At 39.3% G+C, this 21,215-nt stretch overlaps 1 protein-coding gene across 4 annotated transcripts in view; it reads right to left on the reverse strand.

Annotated features, from left to right (window-relative positions):
• LOC105422581 (uncharacterized) overlaps positions 1–21,215 on the reverse strand; it is a 532,825-nt gene that overhangs the window by 501,596 nt on the left and 10,014 nt on the right. Inside the window, exon 1 of one of the 4 annotated variants that reach the window (XM_089076401.1) lies at positions 4,352–4,778. The exons of 2 other annotated variants lie outside the window; for them this stretch is intronic. In XM_089076401.1, the coding sequence (XP_088932527.1) occupies positions 4,352–4,361 (10 nt within the window). In that variant the 5' untranslated portion in view covers positions 4,362–4,778. Of the gene's footprint in view, positions 1–4,351; positions 4,779–15,547; positions 16,644–21,215 lie in introns of those variants that run through there. One more of the 4 variants, XR_016139116.1, reaches the window with a different exon arrangement.

Raw genomic sequence — 21,215 nt, forward strand, 5'->3', positions numbered from 1 at the left:
AAAAGCCTAACGCGACACCTAACGACACGCGCGGTTCAAAGATTCGCGAAAAGAACGACTCGAGGGTGGCAAGAGCCGCGAGGTAGAAAACTCGAGGAAATATTCGCGCGAGCGAACGCGGCAGCGGGAATTATCGGGCATTAGTCGATGGCTGCTTTTGGCGCGCGCTGGAGGATCAAGAGTGTATAAGGGGTGATGCGTGGAATGGCGAACGAGCAAGCGAGTAAGCGAGCGCGCGCGGCGAAGGGATAAAAGGGAACGGAGAAGTACAATCGATGAAAGGGTTGGACGTCAAACCCCTTCGTGTCGCGATCTTCTCCACCCTCGGTCGGACCGCCGCCGCCGCCGCCGCCGCCGCTGCCACCGCCGCCGCCGCCACCGCCGCCGCCGCCGCCTCCACCACTACCGCTGCGACTCACCCCTAAAGTCCAACCGCCCTTCCTCATCCATCCCCAGTCACCCAGTCTCACCCATTCCCATCCCCCGCCTCTCTTCGCGTCCCGACGACGCTCTGCCATCCGACCACCCAACGCTAACCCACCTACTACCCCCTTACCATCGTGGCTGTAACTCACCGCCACACGGTAGCGCCCTTGCCGCGTACACATTTACATAAATTATTGATCCCTAAAACACACCGCCGCCAATGCCATTGCCACTGCGGAGAATGAGGCTTAAGGAAAGCTGCTATCGTCGCGGCAATGTATCCCGCCGACAGCCGGATTCGCACGCCGTTTTACGCGAAGTAACTTGGACTCCACCCAATATCGAATTCTTACTCTATTTGTGTCAGTTTCTCTGAGACATATGCCTAGCAGGATTTAGTCATGTTTCTTAGATCTAGATAGGATTTTTACGAAGCTCACGCAGATTTCGATAATAACGTTTTCAAGGATAGGAAACGATGTGGGCGGCAAGTGAGACGCGCGATGTGCCGTCGAAAACGTCGGTCGCGCTGCGTCATTAAGCTACGCATTGTTCGTGGAGGGCTGATTGTCTTGGCCGCTCGTTTCAACCGTAGCCAGAGAGACAATTGTTCAATATTCCCATTGATCTGTGAAACGCCCCGAGGGCTGCCTCGTCTACTGACAGTGAGAAGAGAAACGGAGAGACAAAGAGAGAAAAAGAGAGAGAGATGTATACACGAGTTTAGATATATATATATATATATATATGAATGCCTTTTGTCAATATCTCTATTTTAATGATATGAGGCACCGAGCTGAGTTCCTCCCTCGTGATGTTCAGCTTTTCGCGCATTTACATGGAGGAAACTGGAGGAAAAAAGAGGGAGAGAAAACAGAGGGAGAAAGCTAGAGAGATCGGATGGATAGCTGACGTTGACGCGCCTTTATCTTCCCGGATGTATCTTCTTTTTTGAAAAGTGACACATTGTATGTGAACACTATGTCGAATTGGCCACGCACGCGAGGACGATTAGTGAGCGAAAGCCGTCGTTATTCTACTGAAAAATATGCGACGAACCAGCAGCGAACTCGTCAACGTAATTTGAGAAATGATGTTACGCGCTGCAGCGAGTTCTACACGTCTCGTCGAAATGAAAACGGTGCATCTTTCTATGCTGCATTATTCTTTGATGTAATAATCATGTACTAATCGGAATTTGGAAATAACAAATAAAAATAATAGGAAGTAATAAATAATTCATATAATAAAAATGACACAAATTTAACGTGACGATGACGTTAGGAATAAGATATTATGGCATTAAAATTATATAATTCTCAACGATAATATAATTGCCAAGAATGAATAAAAAGTGAACAGACATCGGTACTAAATAATATTAATATTTACTTTTATTCTACACTATATTACAAGAAATCTACAGTGTTCCTGTCGAAAGGCCGTATTATCTCGAATTGCGAGTATTACAACCGCAGTGATAAGTATACAGGGCAACAGCGGTCAGACACGTCCGACTGCGAAGGGACGTGCGTGAATGCCGAGAGACATTTGTTTCTTTCGTGGCACCTAGGCCGGGTGTCAGTAGACGCGTGGTTACAGTGACGGCTCGCAATGCTCGCAGATTCGTACGTCACGGAGTCAGCATTACCAGAGTTGGGCCCCGCAGCGACGACCGCGTCTATATCAATCACTTCGGCCGGTGACCGTCCTGCTGCCGCCCTTCGACTACCTACTACCCTTCGTTCTCGCCCCGCACCCGCCGCGCCGTTCACTTCTGCCCAACACACGTATCAACCGTCCACCTCCTCCCTCTTCTGGGCTTCGCGTACGTGCGTCCGGTGTGCCAGCCCGTGCTGCTAACCGACGTTCGGATTGATAATTTATGCCCGTTAATTATGACCATGCGGTCTCGCGCGCGATGGTATTTGACCGTGCGCGTAATCGCGATTTCGAGTTCGATGTTATCCCCCTCCGCAAATCGCAACCAAAGTTCGAAGATATTGTTTGAGTAGCGAGAATTTAGGCTAAACCCAACGTGAAATCTAACGATAAGACGTTTTCATTCGTTAAGCATGATTTAGAAAAGATAAAAGTTTCAAGAACTTTGCTCCTTTTGTGAAAAACTGTCGCATATATAATAAAATTAAATGTACGAAATATTTTAAAAGACCGCTTCCTTTAAGAATTTTGTCTGAATTGGGCTAAAACATTGGAATCATAATAAATTAGCATAAATAAGCAACATAGCTGTTATGAAAAACGCGTGAAACAAGTTTGTAGATTTATTACCGATCTTTCAGAGATTTTTCAAATTTAAAAAAATTTCGTAAATTTCTGCAGCCGGATGAAACCACACTCGGCAATTCGATGTCCACGAAACGGCCGAAATCCGTTGACGAACGCACGTACGGATCAACCCGAAGTACAATGGAATAGACGGATAGGCGCTCAGACGCAGCTTGGAGAGATCCGCGCCACGGTTATACGCTTTAATTCCTTCGACGGCTTTAATTCTCATATTCGTATTCCACCTCCGCCCAGATCCACCTCCGCGAACGTCGGCGCTGCCACGATTCTCCAACCCTTTCTAGCCCATTCGACCGCCTCCTCTCCTCAGGCCCCAACCCTTTGGACTCGGACGGGTACCACTTGCCCATCCATGGCTCGGGCGACACACGTATTTTCCGAGTTGCGAGCCTTCAAGTCGTTTCGACGTTCATACTCGCGGTGACCGCGGTCGCTCTTTTCCTATCTCTACTCGCGGAAAATGTCATAAAGTCGCCATCGGCGTTTTATCGCGTGAACCGGTATCAAGGGAAACGAGTCTCGGGGTTTGAGGATTAAGTTTACGCGTACTGCAATGCAGATGTTCGGTTATAATTAATATTTGCTAGATACAGTATACGAAGAGAAAGATATACTAGAGAGATTTTATATGCTCACGTAATATTGATACACGTACACGTACATGTGTGTATTAACTTAAAATAATATAAGGTTAATAAAATTGAATGTATGAAAATTTTTTAAATGTTATGATACATACTATGATTTAATAATAAATATAACGGATTCGAGTGTTATTAATAAAGTTATGTATTCTGTGTAATTAATATAAACATCAAAATAGAAAATCTATATAATAACGATATACTTCCCGGCTAAAAATATATTATAGTTTTATAAATCCTGGTTTAAATTGAAATAATTTTTCGCACGAGCCCACATGAAAGGGTTAGATCAATCCGGCAAAAATAATAAAGAACGCTGTGCATGAAACGCATAGCAAAGTCTTCGCGCGGCTACCTCCGTCGGAATTTATTCCGGAAATACGTCCTCAGCATGCGGAGGGGGATAAAGATATTCCGGTTTTTGCATGGATTAGTAATGGAAGCTCTCTCCCGGGATGGAAGCTCTTTCGGGGAGGGGGTGGTTCGACGCCGCGGTAAGGGATGCTCACTATTCCTCTCGTAGCCTTCTTTCTCCCTTCCGTTTGTATCTCGGGAGCCGCGACGCTTATCGACGACGCTCACAATCGAGTGATAAAGATCATAAATTTCCATCATTATTAAGATAAAGCAATAATTAATTATTATCAATGTTATTATTATGTATTATTATAAACGATTTTATATTTTGTTTTACTTTATCTTCTTATTGTTTATTAAATAATCGTAATCAAATAGGATTTCATAAAATTTCCATCAAACTTCATAATTAAGGTTAATCAGTTTGATTTGTCCAATTAATTTCTGTTTCCAATTTTAGATAATTTTATAACCTTATATTTACATGTAAAGTTTTAAAAATAAATAATATACTTGTAAATGATTAAAGCTTGATGCAAGCTTCCAAAGTACATTCTATAAATTTGCAAGCACTATGATATTCAAATTCTCTCTTCCCATCCCCATCGACTCACCATTCCTCATTTAGCAGCGAGCAGCTCAATAACGACCTTCGGACAAATTTCTCTTCGAAAAAATGAAAAAAAAAAAAAAAAGAAGCGCTCGAAGAAGACGACGCGCGGCGATGGAAATCGCAGAGAAAAAAAAAGAATTCACCTTTTTCATCCGCTACCTCGCGCGTCTCGGATTCGGGGTACTCGTCGACTGAACCCCGAACTGGGTGTGGCCGTATGGAGAAGGGTTGATGTAAGCTTATACGCATGCAGAAAGAGATGCCCAGGGGCGGAAGCGCGGGAGACGCGAGGACGGCACGGAAGAAGGGTCGAAAGGATAACGAATATGACGTCAATTTTAAGGCAGACTGGGGGAGAAGCAATCACCGTCGGCGGGGTTCGGTCACCCCCGTCCCCAGCACCCCCGGCTCGTTCCTGTCCCCGCGATTCTCGCGCTACACACGCGGACTTTGAACTTTGACTTTGTCGGAATAAAGGCAAGCAACGTAAGCCAGGTAGGCAGGCGGACGGCCATGTTTCGTATATGTTTTATGCGGTACTAACTGGTGTCCTTTGACAAGGCGCTTCGTGTATACGCCAATTTTAATCCACCACAGAAGATGAGTTTCTATCTAGCGCAGGATCAGTGTGAATAATATCATGTATAGACTTAAAGAATATGCCATCTTTGATAATACATAATACATATATCGAAAAATATATATATTTCCAAAAAGCTAGCGGACATACGATAGTGTGATTACGAATTGGAAATGTCTTGAAAGTGACATGTACAACAAAAAATATCGAATTTCCTACAAACAATTAACAAACAAATCAAATATTTCGTAAAGTACAATTCTGTTAAGATATGATAATAAACAACAAGGAACATCTCTGCCAATAATCGCATCGTTTTACGCCTAAAAAGATGCGAGAATAGCAGAAGTCAGAATGCCCTATTATGCGCGACAACGAGGGCTGTGAGAGTACCCATAACGACGTAATGACACCCACGATGAGAAAGTTGACTTCCTTATAATAATTGTCGTCATTAATAACGATCGTAACAGCGACGAACCATCTCGCTGGTTGCGATGAGTGGCGTCGCGCGAGCCCGGCGCGATAAAAGCACGGAAGTACGTACGCGGGCGGTCGAAGGCACGGATATAGAAACGCTTAAGTGGTGCATTGGAATCTCTCTCCGACCCACCCCATCGCACCGTCTCCCAATCTACAACCCCTGGCCCACCCTCCAGCCATCAGTCCCATCGGAGGCCGCCGACGACAGCCTATTGTTTCAACGTATTAGTCATTCGACGTATCGTAAAGTGTACTTCGCGATCCCTCATCCTCCATCGGTTGACGGAATCGGTCTCCAATCCCTGACGTCATCCCTAACACACGTCGACGGACTCACGGATTCTACCACCGACTTGTGCTTTCGACTTCGAACCGTGCCGAAGCTTCGCAGTTTCGCCGAAGCGTGTCGGTAGCTTACAGACTGCACAGATAGAATTTTAAAACAGAATCCGAAATAACGTTATTCAAATATTCAGGATATATTTGAGTTAAAATTTATAAATGTCTACTTGCATATATTGGCGACGAATATATAATAAATTTAGAAATTTAGATATAGAAATCATTAAAAATCATTAGCGAAATGTTGATTATAAGCAAATAGTATAAAGATCTTAAAATTTAAGATAAGTAAATGTAAAGTATGGCAAAATATAAACAAAATTAAAAGTTGTGAAGAGAAGTTGTGTAGAGAAGGATGTAATAACTAAGACTACAGAAAGAAATTAACAAAATCATTATCATCAAGCTTTGAAAATTGTAATTAATAAAAATATCTTGTAAAAATATCTGATAATCAGACAAATCCCATACTGCTATAATATTATAATTATAAACCATTTTTATTTCTAGACAAGTAAAAGAGGATTGGCAAAGTATGCAGGTAAGCTTAGAATACGAATTGCATCTGCACGAGAAATACAATACCGCTTTGTAACGCCACCGTAAATTATTTCGAGACCGGCACTAACGTGCAAAGTGCAAAGTTCATGTCGATAACGACTGTATCATGTCACGCTATCACGATCCATTCGCAGTTGTGAATTTTTCGAGGCAACGTAATTATTGAATGGATATAAATGGCACGTGAAGCCATTTCTGGAACATGGAACGGAATTGCGGAACTTTGGCACGCGAAATCTTTGAAAATCATTTATATCATATTCTATAGAGACGCATTAACTGTGTACCATTTTTAGTCATGATAAACTATTCAACTTTCGAAGTAGCGATATGATCATGTCACGGATATATTCTGCCTTTATTTTAAACAATTTTTAACTAAATAACAAAATATTTATTATATATTTCATATTAAGGTATGTCTAAAATCTCTACGTTAAATATATTATTATTAAATATATTATTATTGCATTTTACTTATATATGCACTTTTAACATATAATATGAATGTTATATAAATATGATATTTATAATAATGAATTAAAATTTATTAATGCATAAACTAACTTCTAAAACTAAAAGCAATTCCTGTACACCTGGGATTTCAAACCAATTCACGTAAAAAAATAGAAAGCAAGTACAGACACATCACACCATGTAATATCGCGCACGTAATATCAACTTCGGAAATTATTCTATACTACAATAAAACATATCATTGCGCATTGCTATTAAAAAAAATACTTTCACGAAACGATCAGCAAACAAGTTTAAAGCCACAGTGATATACGTTAGATATCTAAAGGAAATCTGACATCGCGAAAAAACGCTCAATAAACACGTTCAAATTTCACGTGGAGCGAATGTTCTCGTTCTTACGGCACGTGACAATTCCTTTTGCCTTTCATCGATCAGTTGATCGTTGAATATCGTGACCGCGCGACCGATCATACTTTAATCCCATGATATAATCGAGCGCCGGTAGTACGTCCGCGCCCCTTGTCGTGCAGTCGACTGCAACGACGCGACGAGCATTTGCACACGGCAGCCTGTAGATTTCGTAATAATATCGATTGAACCGCAGGGCCTCTATGCGTGCTCGATGAAATCGGAGTTCGCTCGCATCGAAGTGAACGAAGCGATTGACGCGATAAATTAACCCTCGGATCTCACTGCATTTCGCATATTGCTTTTCACGTATTTTTTATCATTAACAAGAATATTTTATAATCGTATTTAGTATTAATCCGATTAGATATCTAATTAAAAATAATAAAAATATTTTTCAACGTATAAATAAAAAAATTCAGAAAATTCCGCGTAATAAGAAATGTTATTAAATTAATCTAATTATATTTACCTCGCCATATGCTCTTACTTATAAATAAATCATTGTTGAATCAAAAAAAATGTTGATTTTCTCCAATTATATAATCTTCTGCGTTAGAAAGTTATGTAATAGGAACATATATACATATTACATTTTTTGTATTAAATAACATTAAAATATCTGTTGTTGTTGATTATCCAAAATCAAAGGATTATCATTACGTAATAAATGGATTTCGGTTGAAATTCCAACCGCTTCCGAAAAATGTCAGGATATTGTCCGTAATACAAAAGAGTCCTTTGTAAACATAATTCGGAATGCGAAGCACAGAGAAAGGCAACGAGCTTATGAATGCAGAATGGCGTGGTTTTGGCGGCAAGACCTACGAGTTACGTTCACGGGGCGATGCAGCTTGACAAGATTGAGGAGGCAGTACGTTGCGATTTATATATATACATGTTTGAGGTCAACCGATATGCGCTGCTGGCACCGAAGGCATCGTTCACCTAACCTGGTTTTCGTGAACGAAAACTCGAAATTCAGTGACATCAAAAGCTGACCATACTAAATCTCATACCACAATGTACATACTTAACATTTTGCCGGTGAACTGAGAAATAGATAACATCGTAGCGTTTGAAATTAAAATTGAAATGATCTCAAAACGTTATAGATTCAATTAAGGATTTATTAATTTCACATAGATTTTAAAGTAAATATAAAATTATTTTTCCACAATAATAATAAAGTATTATATTACTTATGATGCAAAGATCAAATTTCTAGATAAAGAAGATTCTCAGCTGCTATACTCTATGTGAAAGCTATATTTATAATTAAATTGCTAGAAAATAGCGTTATTTTTCTATTAACTTAAATAGCATTAATACCATTTAAGAGAATGACCATAAAATGTGACTAGCCAGTTTACTGTGATTTTTATCGCGCGACGTTAATATACTGTCAACAGACCTCAATGAATTTAAATTATTATCGGGTTTTATGACCCGATATAAAAGCGTCAAATGATTAAGGTGTGAACATTGTAGGTAGGAACAAACCGGTAATTCCGTACGAGCATGCGACATCGGCTGCGGATTAGCAGACTAAAATAATAATGTAGCATGGTACGAGCTATTAATATACAACGAAAGGCGTTCCTGTATGCACAATGCCTTAACTGCGCGGCGGCAGTACCGCGACCGTACCGCTAAAAAATGAAATAAAATAGAAAACAAAAGAATCAGTTGTAAAGTAATTATTAATGCCGAGGCATGCAACGCCACGTTGCTTCCCTGAAACTTTTCGGTGGCACGCGAATAAGCCGTATTCCTTTCACTCTCTGCATATATCTCAACTTCGATTGCTGAGAAATGGCAATTCAACCCTCGTCTAATTGTCGAACTAAACTTCTCATCGGTTATGCATCTTAACGTTAAAAAATTATATTTAATATATGTTCTAAACGTATTAAAATGCTAATTTTAATAAACAATCTTCTTTAAGTAATATAAATATAAATATCTATAAATACAATATAAATATCTTTTAAATAATTTATTCTTTTTTCTAAGAGTGTATTATCTTTACAAATTTAGATATTAAACAAAAAGTCAATAAGAAAGAGAAGGAGAGAAGCTTTTCTAGAGGAACTATACTACTAATATAAAATTAATTAATTTTTACTTAGAAAAATTTGTTTTCTTTAATAAAGTATAAATTAAAATGTTTAAACTAAATATGTGTGCATATTACTTAATAAATTTGTACTTATAAACAACTCGGAAGAAAACACAGAGACTTAAATCGTTTTTGTACAAGTATAACAGGATACGCAAAACGGACGCATGTCAGAAATCTTAGGAAGCTCGACCGAATGCCTTCGAGTCCCAAAGGCAGAGAGTCAGATATCGCGATTGCCAGCGGAATCGAGCAGAAAGAGAAGGAAGTCCGCCCGCGCGCCAATCCCGTGTAAACATTTGCAATGGATTTGCGAGCTATTCAAACGGTTAAATTCTCTTAAGAATTTGGTTTGTACAGGGGTGGTGTGCCACAGGCTGCGCCCACCCCATGCCGCCCTTGCCTATATACCGCGCCACGCCAATGATTCCTCCTTACCCCAAACGACGAAGACGATTTCTCCACCCCTTCAACCCCGCCTCGTTCTCTCACCCTTTGTATTTCTAACAATTGATATTCTTCGTAGTGTAAAGAAACGGACGACGCACCCTTGTTCTGCCGCCGTTCTCCTTACCGGCCCGATGTCGAACAAATAATACGGGCGGAAAATCTGAGGAAATTACCACGACGCGAATAAATCTGCCGTCCTGTCGACTCTTTCGGTTTTCACACCACTCTCTTTACTCCTTGCCCTCAGGATAAATTGGAGGTAGCGGACTTCCGTTCAACCTTTTAACTCATATATATATATGTGTGTGTGCGCGCGCGCGCGCGCGCGCGTGTGTGTGTGTGTGTGTGTGTGTGTGTGTGTGTATTAATCTTACTAAACTCAATGAGGCGACTTGCCAATTTTTTTTTTATTTCTTGTCTTTGCCTCTTTTTTTCTGTTCATATTTTATTTTCACATTCCATTATCTAATCGAAAAAATTAAAAATAAACTTTTTTACAGCACGTTGTATATTTTGAATGTATATATATATATATATAATTATGAAATAATAAATTTAAATAAAATAATTCAAACAAAATTTTAAAATGGATTTCAAAAATAATATAAAAGTTCTTTTTTTTCAATATTTAAATTCAAAATACCTACGTTTTTATAAAAAATAATTTAATAACTATTAAAGAGTTATAACTATTATAACTATCAATGTTTTTGAAATAAGATTCAAACCAATATATCTCTAGGAAAGTTAGTATTAGAATCGCTCAAGTCCATGAAAAGGCTGCGGATCACGCGAGAGCAAGGATATCAGTGGCGGCGCGAGCGGTATCCCTTAAGGCGGCCGCGAGGCAGGAACTTTACCGGCGAACTTCTATCAAGGGCAGAGGCGAGACCGCAACGATCAGTAGTCCTTCCCGGTAGCAGTTCGTCTCCGGTCTCACGGACGTATGTAAAGCAGCGACCGAAACAGCCGGCAGACCTCCACGACCGCTCCGGGGGCGCCCTTACCTGTTCCTCAAGACAAACAGTGGCGGTGTCTTAACAAGTGGACCAAGCTGCGCCCAAGACAAAGGGTAATTGAGGGTAGGGATTAATACCCCTATACACCAGAAATCCAGACCTCCTCTCTCCCTCTCTCTCTCTCTCGCACGCCAGAGTTCTGGCGACTGTATCTCTCCTTGAGAGCATACATCCTCCTCTCTCTTCTCTAGTCCCGCCACCGTCGCGTCAGCTTTCCGCTGACTCGCTCCGGTTGTATCTCCTTCTGGTGTCTTCGGTTTTCTCGCGTTCTGTCCCCATCCTTCCGTCCCGCTTCTCTTTCTCTCCCGTCTCATTCTAGAGATTCTCCATCTTTTCCTCCTCAACGTTCCTTCCCGTCTAGTTCGAGCTCCTTCGGAGAATCCCCACTGGAATACGACCGGGTCATCTTGCTAATTAAACAATCAAATACGGGCAGCCACCGGCTGCCCACTCCCTACCCGATTCTCACGGGTCTTCCGGATCGATTGATTAACTTCGCCGAAACTTCGATTGTCCCCCGCGAAAACGAACGAGTAACCCCTGTGCGGCTGTGCGTCCCGGTGAATCACTGTCCAACATTTTTCCTTCACAAGATACCTTCATCAAGGTTCTAGGATTAATTTGTACATCGTAAAACATTCAATGTGGAGAAGATAGAAGATAGATAAATAGATAGATACTTATCGTAGAAATCACTTTAGAAAAAAATGTTGTTCACTTTTAATTAAAATAAAATAATAAATGAATAATGTTCCCATAATTATAAAATTTAATGTTGTAAAATAATTAACGATTCTAGTTTCAAATGCTACATTAGAGAAGGAGGAAATACAATATAATACTTTTCCATATATAAAAATCAAATGTATTGAAAAACACATCATAATATTCGGAGACGAAGTTATAAATTAATTTCACAAAGTTAAAGTTGGTGTTATCTTGACTGCAAGTAAAGCAGAATCTCAAGCGATCACGGAATTCACGTTACTTCGGATCGAAAACTTGGCGAGGCCTTAACAGCTCCTTCGAGAGTGAACCTGGCGCGACTGGCGGGCAGGAGGGCTGAGCTTTACCCTCGCGGAATTATAATACAAAATGCCATAACTATCGTCCTAATCACACTTTATTCTAACTAGTCCCGCCGTAACGAGGTAGCGCAGTCCTTTGTGCGAAGCACGCGGACGAGCAGATCGTAAAGTAGAGCCACCCCACGGGACCTAAGGGTTCTACGTTCTTAGCGCACGAAACTCGAAAGGACGCATTTGGAAAGCGTGCGAATATTACGATTACTCTCCTAAGCGCGGTTCATTACTATCGTTTGCGCGGGCTGTATAGACGCGAGGGATTCTTAGCGTGCCGCTATTCGTTAGACGCGATAATGATAGCGGATAAGTATAACGATCGTACTCCAAGTTGCCAAGCATATCATAGATAGCTTCATATTATAGACAGCTGATATAAAATGTATATTTACGTACACACGAGATTAAATAATATCACATGTGCGAATGTGTGTAAATTAAATAATATTATATTATTTCAAATCGACAATAATTACAATTGATAGAATTGTAAATTTCTTAACATATAAAAACTTTATATTATATATTAAGTGTCTCACTTAATATATATATATATATATATATATATATACATACATACGTCTTCTTACACAAGATTAATGTATAACGATTAAATACAGAGAGAAAAAGAGAGAGGGAGGAAGGAAAAAATCTAAGCATTAAACGAGACACTAATTTATAACTTTCACCATGTAAGAAATATCTAGAATCTTATCCATCTCGTGCCGTTCGGAAATATATGATACGAAGAGAAAAATTCCTTCTTGAACGGCACAGAGACGGGAAGGGACAATTTACGTTGACGTGCGGATACGAGCGAGTATGTGCGGAACTACAGAGTAACGCTGTAATATCGAATTCCACGTTCCACATCCCGAACCACCCGCCCAAAGCAAACCTCCCCAAACATTTTATTGGAATCCTTATTCGAGCTGCCTTTCATTGCGGTTGAACTGGAATGCAAATAGGCTGGTGACACTCGATGTGGAAAGGAAACATCGCAATATACTTATCATATGTCCGCATATTGTTTATATGAAATACGTCAGATGCAATAAATCTTGTCACACAATTTTTATAAAAGCATGCAATATCATCTGTTCATAAAAAATAGCAATTTGACCGCGATTGTAATTCATTTCGCGAATGCTACATTTATTTTTATCAAACCGTTAAATTGGTAAATTTGCAAAATAACTATTAATTATCTTTTTCGCTCCTCGCGAGTTATTAATTACGCGTTGATTACGAACCGACGATCGGATATATTTGCAGCACGATCGTCTCGACGAGCATGTTTGGTGAAATAATCGCCTAGCAACGATACAGTGTCGTCAATGTATTAATTATTGAACCGGACGCAAGTCGTGGTAGGGCCGATAGGGACAACGCTGATGGTACGCAATGGAAACGGAGGGTGTAAGAGGAAGTTAGATTCGACGCGCCGACGAGCTAACCAGATACACGGCACGAGATAATTGCCGTTTTAAATTTTACATTTTATTGCCGATCGGTCGACGATAAGACTTATTGCGTGCATTCGATTGTAATACTTTATCTCGCGTGGCGATATCAGCTACCCTACCTTGTAAACCGTTGCACAAAGTCCACAACCTTGCTTGAACCCCTCTCCCTTCTACATCGTCCTAGCCATATACCTCACCCTTTTTGTCATTCGTACCTCCAGTGTAATAAAACACACACACACACACACACACACACACGCACGCACGCACGCACACACACACACACACACACACACACACATATTATATTTATATATATATATATATATATATATATATGCGTCTTGTATCAGGTTAAAGTTCTAAACATATTAATTATAATATATTTTATCAGTAATTTATAATTTATTTTTTAATATCTGTTGCTTTCTTATTTATTATGTATATCTAAATAATATATTAATCCTATGCATACTACGCATGCTATGCATTAAATAATTAATTTATAATCATTTATATTTTGTTTTAAATAATATTTAAATATATAACGTAATATATTAGAGAATTTGTATAGTACGTATATAGCGTTGTCTTTGTAAATATTTCGCTCTACGTACGATACACACGTTACACGAGAAAATTACATTCTCCCTCTCATTCCCACGAAAATTGCATTCCCGCGAAAGATACGTCGTATTCGAACTGTTCATTCGACCAGAGGCGAGGTAACAGTTAAGCTCACGATAATTTACAGAATAGTCAGAGTGCGCAACCTTTGACCTACGAGCGTCTTGCATGCCGCTGTTGGGTGGTTAAAAGGCGAGACTACCCACCGATCCGAATGACGGGGCGGCGGGAGGCAAGACGGGGGTGAGTTAAGGGTGAGTTAAGGTAGAAAGGGTAGGGGAAACGAATAAGGGACTTTTCGAGACCGTACTTACTTACGTACGTGTACCTGGCTGCGTACCTGGCAATGCCACTATCGATTATTAGTTGTTATCTTGGTGAAGTATTGCAACCCGGGAGCTAAGCGAGCCAACAAGTAACCCACCAAGCAACAACACCACCACCACTACTACCATCCGTCGCCACCACTACCACCATCTTTCTAGACGTTGCACAACCCCGCTTGCCCTCTCCTCGCGTTGCGGCGTAGACCTCGGCCGCGTACATACATCACTCGACACCGAGATAAGACTCGGATGGATCGTTATACTGCCCGGTCTATGATTAATAATTACTCGCGAGCCTTTATCAGATGCCAGACGACGGTTGAGTTACCTCGATAACAAGTAATCAAACCCCACGAACTCGCTGAGATTTAGCGCTAAACGAACATGTCCGAAGATCCACTACTGAATTTCTTTAAAAACATATGGTCGATTGTTGATAAAACTGGGTAGTAAACCTGTCAGTATGGATAGGCCTTTATTACGATCGTTAAGAATAAAGTCAAGTGATTTAATGCGCATTCTGATATAACAGAGAAAGAGATAACCGCAGAATTTAGACAATAGGATCCAGACATAAATATAAAATATAGTGAACAGTACAGTTGTGATATTATGTGTAATAGATAAATAATATATCTTTTAGATATTATTTAATTAGATAAAAGTATGAGATACTTAAAAATATAAGCCAAAAGCTAATTTGTTAAAGAGAATGACAGATCATTAATTTCAAATCAAGGAAACCTCATTAAAGATAGGAAAGGTGTTCTGTCGTTCCCGCGTGGCGTGCCGTGACACCTTTTCGCCCTTGTAAATGCAAATTTTATTAATAACGAGTAGGTTATATTTCAAATCGGTCCGAGTTTCGCGCCAACCGGTAATCGTGTACCTCAGGTCACGCACCTCTCATTGCACGCACATCCACCGAGCAACGAGAGACGTTCAATTTACGTATGTTAGTATAAACATGCAAGAGAGAAATCATCGGTTTTCAAACATATTTACTGAATTGCTCGTCCTCCTAACTCGCGGCCTCCACTTTCGCTTCTACTCTTTCATATCGCACGCTAAAGCTCGCTTTGGCTTTTGAAGCCGCGCGTTTTAATTTCCATTTATTCCGGTCGCATTACGCTCGATAAATCCGACGGCACACGTAATTTCTAAAACACATATATTTGATAAAAGGCCGCGAAGTTAACGTGCGCGGGATTGCCGCTATGTCTCGTCCAGGGGTTGGGATAGGGAGTTAAGAACAGCGTTAATCGCGATTTACCCTACCTCGCCCTCGTTAAAGCCAGATCGCGAGCGTAAGGGGCTCCAACGAATCGCGACTGTTTCTCGAACAGCAACGAGCAATCGAGGGTTGTAGCTGAACGGACGCGGCTAGGTAGGGCTATTTTCTAGCCACCACCATCGCGAGACGTGCATGTTCCGTGCGCTATCGTCGACCACGATCGGATATCAATAGAATTTGCATAAAAATCTATACGCGCCTTCCCGACCGACCGGAATAATATTGCTCGCTCTTTCATTCATCGACGATGAGCCGCATCGACCTTTACAATGGATCGACACGCTCGCGCAGTAATTACGGAATGGGGATGAAAAATAAATAGAATATAATTATATTGCTTAAAAGATGAATATAAATAAATGTTAGCGGTTTAATGGCAATTTGCCAGCAAGGCAATAATTACCCTAAGCGATAACTGTTATACGTTAAAAGAAAGCTGAAATTTTATGAGACAAAAAAATAGTTGCGATATACTTACATAAAGGTAGCTAAATTTATTGCAATGTTGAGTAGAATATTTTAAAAATTTTTGTGTGTAATTTAAACAGGTTAATGGAAATTAAAGAGGACAGCAATACACAAAATATTTTTTTTGCACTTTTCTGTTAGTATGCGATAACTAAACGTAGTTTTCAATGAGAAAGGTAACATTAAATGGAACATGTATAATCTTGCATAATGTAATTAGTTGCACCTCGCATGAAATTAACGTGAAAATATTGTCCCCGATTTGCGTGTGTTGTCACAAAATTAATTCTGCGTGACGAAAAATGTCACGCGTCCCCAGATGTTTCCTTTATCAAACAACATACACAATGCACTCCACCAAGCAAAACATTGATTCTCGATGAACGTTGTTCTAACCCGTCTTTCGTCGTATATAGGCTTAATTAGGCTGCCAGAGCGCGTGGGAGTTCGCAACTTGAATCAACATAGCAAATCGCGATCTTGGAGAATTTCAAGATGTCCTCCACGCATCCTCAATTAGTCCCACATGTTTCACTTTTGCTTGTTCAAATCTCTTGATACTACATACGTATGTCTAATGCCTACCTGCAAACAAGGGGAAAAAATATTTTACATCTCGTACTAGCTACGGCACATAAGAAAAATGATTCCCTTAAAATTATAAAATAATCATTATTTCCTGCGTATACAAAAGTTAGCGTGATACATGTCTCCATTACGGATTCTTCCACAGGAAATATTCATTGTCATATATTTCGCTAATTGCGTGACCATGTTAGCCTCGATTCCTGGCGCGAGGTGCGTGTTGTGCGTCTGCAGGACGTGCATGTACGCACAACACGAGATCTCCACAGAAGGATCACGACGGTTTCATGTCACTCCCTTCACATGGGACGAGTGTATTTTATTTGACGGCCTCACCTAAACGTCTTCTATTCCCCGTCGACACCGACGCGCGTGTCGACACGCCCGGAATTGAGTCGCGTATTCAGTTTTAAAGCGCGATCTTGTTCCGGAAGTGGAATCAGGAGAGGTCCTCGGGGATTCGCGAGATGCGTATCGCTCTGTTTCCGATGCCTTACGCAAAATAAAAGTAAAATGCATTTTACATGTGTAATGGAAACACATTATTAAAATTCCTTTCCCTAAAGAGCCATTTCTTTGAAGATACAAACGGGTTTTATTCACCCGAGAAACATATTCTTTAATGAAACTGACGTTGAATGTTTTTTAACGTGAAAATGATCATCACTCTTCGAATTTAAAATTATATAATAAATAATTTATCATAATCGCGTATTTTTCCTCTGTAATTTGATAACATTTTTATTTGCGCAATGATATATCTAATTTACTATCGATCCGTTGAAATTTACTCTTTAAATAAAACACACTGCCAAAATTTTCTCTGTGTGCTCGATTCAATAACGAGAATTCATCGTGAAACGGAGAGTAGAAATTTTTCAATTGCCTGCCGAGGAAAAACTGAAGGCGCATACATGCCAGACGATATTCAGTCTCAGAGAAAAAAAAAATAAAATCGTTCAAAACGCGCGCGTAAAAAAAAGCAAAGGTTTGCCGCGGTCGCTTCGCTTTCATCGCCTTCCTCGCGGAAAGGATCGAGGGTTCGGTTTAAAGCTTTTGACCGGAAAGTACTGGCGTCGTGGTAGATGCCGACGCTCGGTGGTCCGCAGCTGATTTCGATTGAATAATTTATGTTTCATTACAGGGAGGGGGGCCGAGCTTATAGGCCCCTCGCAAACGGCACTCGTGTGTTTGGGAGAAAAGGCCTCGACCAACATTGCGCCGGTTGAACCGGACGGCGAGCCTTTCATATATTTCCTATACCTAGCCATTGAGAGCAATGTGAAAAGAATTTTGTATTGAGGTTATTGAAGGGGCGCTGGACCGATACCATGATAGGCATGGCAATGGCTGACATTGCACTCTTATTACGAAGGAATTCATGATTGCGTAAACTTAAATAAAATTCTTACATGTTTTGCAGGAACTCCTTTGAGAATTCACATTTCTTCTTATCCTGAATTCACAGTTTTCTTTTCAATTTGCTAAGTAGCAAAATAGAATTCGTATGTTACACATTGTATGCTATACTGTATGCTACATTTATATTGTAATTAATATGGCATGTAATTAATAGAGTATGAAAATTCGTAAGGTTTCACGGCGAATTATCTTATTCGAATAAAATTCAAGACAGTATTATTATTTTCTTGATGTCAATAGGAGAATAGAAGAGAAGATCGCTTCAAAGCGCCATGAAACCTTTTCGAATTCATGCATCTCAATAATTGCATGTTAATGTGTAATGAGTGATTCATTTTTTGTTTGATTTTATTAAAAGTAAGGACTCTAAGGCAAGAAATTTGATTATTATATTATTTGCTCGATTCAATTATCGCGCAAATGGATAGATATCAATAAATACCGTAACAAAATAAAATATATCAACAAAAAGTACATAAGAAAAAAGAAATCGCTTCATAAAATATAAAACTCGATTTCCTTCTGTCTCAGTGAGGAACGTTGTGCCATATAAAATATCTACAGTAAATGTAGTACGCCCGTCAATATTTTATAACACGACAAAATGAATTCTGCCTGAAAGCATTCAATGTCCTACCCGTCGTATACACTAGAATGGTAATATGTGGAGTATCTCTTCATTTTCCATTTGATCATATGCATCATAATTCTTAAAACTAATTTTTATTTATTTAAAGATATCTCGATGCTAGTAATACAGAGCCGGAAAACTTGACCAGGAATTTAAAGCGGAACGATGATTCCGCATTCGCGTTTGACCCGAGAAATCACAAGTTCCTTTCAACCCTCTTGAAGTTACACCGATCTAGACAGTCGTGATTTACCGGCTGAAATTTGAGTATCATGAGGCACGCGAAATGCGTATCGCGAATCCAATATACCGTACGCGGGGTTCCCTCTATTGGGCGGTCATAATTCACACGGGGATTCCATAACAAAAGGAACGTGTATATGCGTACGTATCGAAACACCGGTTTATATCACCGGAGATTTGTGAAAAGGATCGTTTTCACGTCAATTCGCTGTGTAATCGTAAGCGAACAAAGATATGTGTATTTAAAAAATGAAATCAATTCGGAGAGTGCACGCAGAAAAAGAATAATGAGTACTCCCATTCGTAGGAAAGATGTAACAAAATCAAAATAAGTACACGTGTTAACAAAATGATTTAAATTGACTTCTAAATTGAATTTAACAGAAAGAATGTGTAAATTCTTTAATATATAAATATTAATATATAAATATTAATATATAATATATTTATATATTAATATATTAATATTTATAACTTTATCTTAATTCATTTAATTAAAGTACGTAGAATTTTAATACAAAAGAAAATAAAAAAATATATCAACAAAAAAACATATTTTATATTTTAAATTTAAAATTCCTTGGATTGGCAAAAATGTTCAACAACTATCATATATTTATTGTACTTATTAAATACAATATAAATAGAAATCAGGTCTCATATTATGATTCCACAAAATTTAATAAATTTAATAAATTTAATATCATGTACTTCTATCTTTCTTCATATTGCAGAAATATTGGAGCACAATCATTCTTCCGATATTGTTGAAAGTGATATATTGGCAAGTAGTCATACATAAATGGTTTCCAGGTTCAGATTCCTTAAAGCAGTTTCAATGCAATCATAACTTATGCAATTTCAAAGTCAGCCATTTATCCGGAATCGGTGGGAATCACGCGGATGATGTTTGCCCGAAAGCTAATCCCTTTCGATCTTATATTAACGAACTGAAATTGTTCAAATCGACGGCGGCAATTCGCAGCTACCCCTTTCTATCGGGGAGTCAGGGAGCCGTTTTGCATGGAGCATCCAGTCGATAAGAAGACGGTCGACTAGCGACCCCTCATCTCTTACCAGAGGTATCTACCCTACCGACTCGGGGATGATACATCACGCTAAATTAATTTCTTACGAATATATTAAAGAATATTTCATGCTTTTCGTAATATACAAAAAGAAACTAATACATTAACGAAATATAAATTTTCTTCTGAAAAGTATCCATAACAAAGGTACACATCACGCTTCAATATATATAAGAAATAATTATTATTTTGTGATTTTAGTCAATCCAATAAAATAAAAGCATCTAAAATATATTTACAGTACATTTTATTTCATGTATAATGTACAGCATCTATCTGTCGAAAGATTATTTCTATCGCATTTCTATCATTCTGCAGCAATTCTATTAAAACAATGATAATAATGCAATGATAATACAACTATATAATTTTAAAAAGTAGTAAACTGTATATAATATTAATCATGTCATACTGCGATTGTATATCCGACCCTTCAATTGTTAAAAATTGAAAAGTTATTATATTAAAACAAGAAAATTATATTATAGTGGACTACTGAAATGCAAGTGCAAATGATTCTAAAAATTAGCTGTCATTAGCAATACAAAATAATGCGCGATCGTAAAAAGAAAATGACATACTCGTCGCTTCGCCGAGAGATTTTCTCGGCTTAAATCACGACTGTCATCGGACCGCGACAAGAATGACATTAAGGACGGCTAATCTACCATAACCGCGGATACACAACGATGCCGATATCTGGCAATGTGTTAGTGCCTCGTCGACATTCGCTAATGGGTGAGGGCCACCATTGCACTAGCACTTTCGCGCCGGGAATGTTAACGGGCCTTTCTCGTGTCCCCGATGCATTGGTGGTTATCGTTTGAACTGCATTATAGATTACGCGCGGTAAGGCAATAATAATTGCAATCATTATGCAAATATCCAACCGCCCCTCGTTACACGCCGAGGTACTTTACCCTGCTAAACCACGGGACCATTCGTTCCCCGCCTACATAGCGTAGGTATTCTTTTTACCCCGGGTATGCTGGCAATTTGAAGTGTGCACAACGCATTGTTGCGGACTGTTTGAACAAAACCTTTGAGCTACAAAGAATGTTCTCTCAGCGAAAAGTGCCGCATGTATTTTTTTGTTATTTTCAACACGTCAGACGCAAGAAAGTTTTTAAAAAATGCCCCGCTTTATACGTTTTGCAAATAAATAATTTAGGATAATTTCGGAAAAGC

The sequence above is a fragment of the Pogonomyrmex barbatus genome, unplaced genomic scaffold, assembly GCF_055798465.1.
Source record: "Pogonomyrmex barbatus isolate J1 unplaced genomic scaffold, ASM5579846v1 scaffold2, whole genome shotgun sequence".
NCBI lineage: Eukaryota > Metazoa > Arthropoda > Insecta > Hymenoptera > Formicidae > Pogonomyrmex > Pogonomyrmex barbatus.